This window comes from Anopheles maculipalpis, chromosome 2RL (assembly GCF_943734695.1).
Source record: "Anopheles maculipalpis chromosome 2RL, idAnoMacuDA_375_x, whole genome shotgun sequence".
Classification (NCBI taxonomy): Eukaryota; Metazoa; Arthropoda; class Insecta; order Diptera; family Culicidae; genus Anopheles; species Anopheles maculipalpis.
The window spans coordinates 10633515-10640000 of record NC_064871.1 but is presented as its reverse complement, the minus strand read 5'-3'; the positions used below and the strand labels follow the sequence as shown (position 1 = coordinate 10640000).

The window sequence follows — 6486 nt, the reverse complement described above, 5'->3', positions numbered from 1 at the left end:
CTCATAGTCGCCATCGCTTTGCAGCGACCCAAAATACCTCTGGTACTTACCATTAAGACTAGGTTGTGAATACTGTACAAATCCTTCCGATACGTAACGGCTACTTCTAATGGTGGACGAGGCACGACTGCAGCGTACATCGAGCTGCCGCTGATACTCATCATCGAATACATCGTCCTCGGCGTACATCGATGGCACATCGGTTCGGGCAGGTCTGTGGAAAGAGAGTAAGCATGTAAAGAAGGGCTACATTAGTACATGACTGCACGAGGCTAGCGACAATCGTCATCAGTATCAACATCATCACAAGCACGAAAGCACTCAGGGCACTATCATTTGGCTGGCATTAAAACCGTTCGCAAGGACGTCACCTAAAACCAGTGTCGATTACGATGTCGCGTCTATTGCGGAACAGGTTTGCTTATCATGCCGCTTCAGACCGTCGCAGTCGGACCAATTGCCGAATCGCTTGTAATTATGTCACACTCACACACACCCATTTCTCCGTGACCGTTTACCCGTCCAACTCGGAACTTTATTGCTGTGCTTTTGCTTTCGGTTCGGAGAAACATTGCTGTCCATCCTGGGTGACGTTGGTTGGCGTGTTATTAACAGATCTATCAAAAGTCACGTCGAACGTTGGTCGGCCAAAGGAACAAAACGACCAGTTACCAGAGCGACTCGTGAAGATATAACGCCGGTCAGTAATTATTCCCGTAGGGTGACACGACGACATCGCTTCAATCGAGAGCACCCGGATTCAATACAGCGCAACGTGTAGACGTACCGGAGGTTGGCAATTCATTTTCTCACCATCGTAAAGCATCGACGGGAATCTATTTCCCGCTCTTGGGGAGGGCCCAAGAAAAAGGGCATTCGGCATTCTCCCTTGACTGGCTTCAATTGTGAACCATTGAACCATAAAGTCAGAGAAATTACGTTATCAATTTAAACAATCTAAGTCATTTGTTTCTCCCAGCCTCGAAATGGTTGCCTTACTGCAGCAAAATGTTGCAGAGAACCCTCTCCTCCACCTCCCCTCCCGTCCCTCCCACGACCAGCCACCAGTGGAAGCGGAAGAAAATTTGCCACGAAGGATAAAATTTCCATTCGACCGAAGTAAAGCTTTCTTGGAGCCGGTAAAAGTGTGCCCTTCGTCAGGCAGCCTAATGGCAGCCCCCTGAACAGAGCGCGACCGACCGATTCGACGCCATTCCGTGTCCAGTCGCGAACCAAGCACTGAACCCATCCTCTGTAGGGAAAATGAAAAGCGTAGTATTATTTGGAAGAAGCTTTTCCTTTTCTCGCTTCCCATTTTCTCCACTGTTCTCTCCCTTCCGGGTTCCAGCATCGGCCCTAGTTCTCGGCAATCGACATTCCGACAGTGTTCGAAATCGACCCACGGTCGGCATCATTAACCCTTGGGATTAGTGAAGATGGAAAATGACGCATATCATTATTTCGCTCCAAGCTCCGACAGAGCGCAACGCCGATTTCGGTTCCGGATCTGTTTCCGATACGAAAATCAGACTCAATACGCATAACAGTCTTAAACAAGAAAAAGAAGAAGCAGAAGGAGAATGGAAATCTAGCGGCAAAGAAGGGAAGCACGGGATAAATCTCCACAACCGGTGGGAGGATCCTACTTCCCGGCTGATGTTGAAACCGTTCGGACAGGTAATATGGTTGGCGCATCGAAAAAGGGCAACGAAATGGAAAAAAGGCTACACACCGGGAGCTGTCTATGCATTAAACGGGTAAAGAAGGAAATGATTTTTGAGCTTGTTATCGGTGTGCCAAGCGAATAGGATTTCTGTTGTGATGGTGTTGGGTGATGTCCGATTTTTTAACGGGCGAGCGAAAATAAATGATGAGCCAATGCCACTGTTAGCATTTGCGGGGAGAAAAGTCGATGAATCAGATTTGAGATTTTGTTGCTTTAGAATTGTTTGTTCAATTTTTGGGTTTAAATCTAGAAAAAAATATCTTTGCTTCCTACTCCAAAAGAATTTCTATCTACAAACTTTTAAAGTTGAACATTCGAAGTACGATCAAAAATGCTCCTACTCAATGACTTTTACAGATAATTATTTTTAATGAAATTGTTTTGGGGAGCCTCCTTTTTGTAGATACTATCAATACTTTTTAAAGTAATTAAAGTACCAGAAAATTGTTGAATTTTTTTTTTTTGCAAAATATCCTTTTCAAATCCGTAAAACAATATTTTTAGATCATGGCAAAATTTTACACCATAAGCATTGTCGGTTCAAGTAGATGAAGCCATATTGTTACATTTGTTTCAACAATTTTGAAATATTTCACAGTGTCGCCCACCCTTTTGAGCGGTTTATTTCATTTTTAACAAGTGTAAGCCATGAAGTACTAGGCGTCTCCATAATTTTGCTCTTTTCCAGTACCATCTAAAGACAATATAATTTACCAAACTTTTCTTTATATCTTGTATATCATTAGTATACTTACAGTAGTATACTTAAACACACAAAAATCAATCTATAAAAATATTTGTTCCCTGGTGAAATGACGAAATGAACGTTTCCACAGGAAAAAAAAAACCTTTAGGAAGTATGAAAGGATCGCTTGCTATTTATATAAAGGATTATATATCAAAATTAGCACTTTCATACATCTTCTGTCATATGATCCACATGGTATCGCTCGAATATAGCATTGTTCTTCTCTTGTACGGTTTCATTTAATGATCACACTGAGGCTAGTAATCTAATTCCATATAACGAGCACCAATGTGGTTTGGTTTCGAGTTTAAAAATAAATGTACCTACCGCATGCGCTTCCGTACTTCCTGCGGTTCGGGTGGTTTCTGCCGTTTGAGCCTACATATCGCGACGAACCCGGCCACAATAATGGACGCTATAATGACTCCCACGGCAGCCGCTACCGCAGCAAACATCACCATCTGTGACTGTTGCTTTTGCTTGTCCTGGTGTGATGTCTCCGCCGGCGTTGGATCCTCGGAGATGATGGTTTCGTCCACTGCAGAATGATAAAACAGAAACAAGGAAGAAATATTTAATTCTGCTTATTCCAGCACTGAGAACAATTAAAGCATTTATGGTTTTAAAGATGCAATCGAGGTATTTCAAGAGATCAATCACTTCATCGCTTTGTATTCAGGCATTGTTGGACCATTGTATACAGTGTGTGGCCGACAACTCTATCGGTGGCATAGAGGCGTTCAATGGTTGCTTCGTACCACACCTGCCAGCACATGGTGGATGGATGCTGAATAAAATGTGTATATTTTCTCGATTAATCTATCCATTACTCAATCTCTTAATACAAACCGGCGCAACCGGAACCGGAGTTCGGTGGAAAAACATTTGCGTAATGGATCGAGTTTCACCGCACAAACCACACGGCCTCGGCTCACCATGGAGCGAGTGGAAATGGACCAAGGACCACCGAAGCCTTTGGGAGGCCTTCACCCACATACTCACACACACACACGCATAGACGCGCGCGCGCTGGTCAGTGAACCGGCAAAGGCAACCCGTACGTCCCGTGTTGGACCTGTCACGGCATTTCACTCGCAAATGAAAACACAAGATTGATGGTTATTTTATACTATGAGCGATCGATTCTCGGGGTACCTCACAAATGGCACCGGGAGTGTATGCGCGCGTTTTGGTGTTGCCTTTTTTTTGCGGACACACAGCACCGGGGCGCAGTAGGGAATCCGCAAACTGAAATTGATTCCTTCAGTCAGCCGTAGCCGGGGTCGAACAATCGAACTGTCGGTGTGTGTCCAATCATGAGTGGGGTATGCAAAGTGTGTGAGTGTGTGTATGTGCTAGTCCCTTTTTATCTCGGACGCAAACACCTTCACCGGAAACGGGTGTTGTGAAAACATTCGTAGATGGTGGACGGTGACGGTGTGGAAACGGGGAAAACGGATCAACATTTTCCTTCAGATACTTCCGTATCCTTTTCTTCGTTAGAATTGGAAGGAAAACGGGGTGTGCGTGTGTGTGTGATGAATGTGTGGAAGAAAAGGAAAAAATCGCTTTTGAGAAAAAAAACAACCATTGACACTCGACTGGGCTACTCCACTCTGTTGAGCTGTGTTGTACGGAAAACGTTTCACGCAGCATCAGAAAACCCTCTTACATGAGGTGCCTACATCAACATGCAATATAAAAAATGACATCCGAGAGACGATTGATCTCGGCAACAACTCGGACTGAAGAAACACGTACGTACGTACGTACGTACGAACGAGTCTTTCAAAGCTCACCCTCATACAGCGTGGTGAATCGCCGGGTAAGCTTGGGTTGAAATTAAATCCTTTCCTCGTTTTTGCGTACCTATACCTTCGACCGTATTGCACCGAATGTGGCCGTGACGAATGTGACAGAAACATCGCATTAGTCCTTACCACCCTCAGAAACGGTTGTGATCCGTACAATTCATTCTACCTCAATGCACAAATCGGAGATCATATGTTTCAGCACGATTACACCTTTTTTCCCCCCTCCCGGATGTAAAGAATTCCTGATGGGTTTGTGATGATGGTCTTTCATTGAATTTCGGTTTTTTCACGTTCATTTCTACTCTGCTTGTTTGATGCGTGCTTCTATTCGGTTGATACTATGGACAAGATGTTGATTGTGAGTGAATAATAGTTTAAGAACTTTTTTTGTTTAATTTTTGACTTGAACACCGGTCCAGCCGTTTGAAGATCGGTACCGATGTCGTCTGCATCTCCGGGACGCGTCCCACAATCCCCTCCACCGTTAAAAAAATTGTACAATTCAAATTTCCTGAAAAAAGCCAGAAGTATGCAAATGCTTAATTCTTAAATATATTTCAAGCAACTGGTTTTCATAATTTTATCACGCTACTTGCCTCAAATTTTGTTCAATTTTTCAGGCTTATATGACTCACAGTGTCATGCTTTTTTTTGCTGCCTGGCCCTTTTGCTATGCTATGTGATCACACATAACGATTTTTTACAGACAGCTATACAAACAAGAAGAGCATTAAATATTTACTCTCCTTTTCAGCGAATACGAGCGAATTAACAAACGATTTGCACTTATAATGGTTTTAAAACCAGATTATCAATAGATTTCCAATGGCTACATGCTGTTCAGCAAAATAGTTCCCGAAACACACTTGACTTTTAACCCCATTATTCGATGGAACCGGTTCGAAATTACTCCTTACAGCAGGCAACGGGCATGGCTTAGCAGGCAGCACAGATTATAATTAAAGTGGTTGCCGGAAAAGCTCACGCGATCTGCACCCACCCACACCAGTGCACCCCAGTGGAAACTTACCGTACGGTGGTACCAGCGCCGATCCGACGCGCACTTTATCGATAACGAACGGTGGATCACTTTTGCCCTTCGCGTTGACGGCGTACACCAGCAGCTGATAGTCGCGGCCCGGCTCTAAGCTGTGCAATTTAAACTGCGGTATCTGCTCCTGGATTCGGAATAATGGTGCTAATGTGGCCTGTGGATGAAAATAATAAACATGCGAGAGGCACCTGGTGAGAAACGGTGCGAAGAAAGGGATTAAGTTTTAATTGCCGACATCGCTGCCGGAACGCTCCGGCGGCTCTGGAAGCTCGCGGAGGCAACTGCGCGTTATCATATGTCCGCTGTTCCAGTGACACATCCAGCCACACAGACACACGAACACACACACGCGAAAAACGAAACCAACCGCCAGCCAGCCAACTCGTAAATGAAGCACTATTTTCTAACTGGTCGGAAAAACCGGTCTGGATGCACAAAACGTGCCCCGCAGGATGCAAATGGTCGTATCGTATCGTTAGCGGCAGACAAGAGGTCTTGTTGCTGTGAAAATATGTTCCTTTTAATGAAGCTTAAATGCAGTAGGCAAAAGTGGTAGGTCAAATGGGTGAGCGAAGGAGTGAAAAGGATTTAAAGGGTTAACCTTTACTCAGCTCTACGGTTTTGCCAGCTCTAAAGCAATCGCTTTTTGACGCACCCAATACCCAATTAAAGCCACCGAAAATAGTTTCCTGCTCATCTTAAAATGTTCCTTCGGGTTGGGACGTATCGGCAGCTGCTGGACTAGAATATGCTGATGCGAGAACCGAACTCTATCGTACAAACAAATGCCATTACCTGATCGTTCATGGTGGAAATTTCATTATCGATCTCGGTCGGTGGACCACGGGTAAAGTCCAGATTGTAAGCGGGTGGCGCCACACCACCGACGACCTCGAGCAAAAACGACTGCATCAGTCCACCGTCGCTACCGGCCAGGCACACCACCTCCAGCACTGTATCGTTGTGGAGCTCGCAGTTCCGGGGTGTATCTGGAATCTCTGCGTTGCGTTCGACAGTATCACAGCCGAAAACATCATCATCATCATCATCACCGTCATCATTGTCGTTGCCGTCAGTGTCGCCATGTAGTGTGCGCCGAACGTACCAGAGGAGAAATAGAACAAAAAAAGAAATAGCAGCGCAA

General features: G+C 44.8%; 2 protein-coding genes across 4 annotated transcripts in view; both read right to left on the bottom strand.

Annotated features, from left to right (window-relative positions):
* LOC126557911 (protein fork head) overlaps positions 1-6486 on the bottom strand; it is a 251822-nt gene that overhangs the window by 113853 nt on the left and 131483 nt on the right. The window lies entirely within an intron of this gene.
* Positions 1-6486, bottom strand: part of LOC126556960 (hemicentin-1) — a 72301-nt gene that overhangs the window by 5661 nt on the left and 60154 nt on the right. For both annotated transcript variants that reach the window (XM_050212540.1, XM_050212541.1), the window contains exons 11-14: positions 6138-6340; positions 5319-5496; positions 2802-3012; positions 51-214 (exon numbers count right to left, since the gene is read on the bottom strand). In XM_050212540.1, coding sequence (XP_050068497.1) covers positions 51-214; positions 2802-3012; positions 5319-5496; positions 6138-6340 — 756 coding nt within the window. The remainder of the gene's footprint in view (positions 1-50; positions 215-2801; positions 3013-5318; positions 5497-6137; positions 6341-6486) is intronic.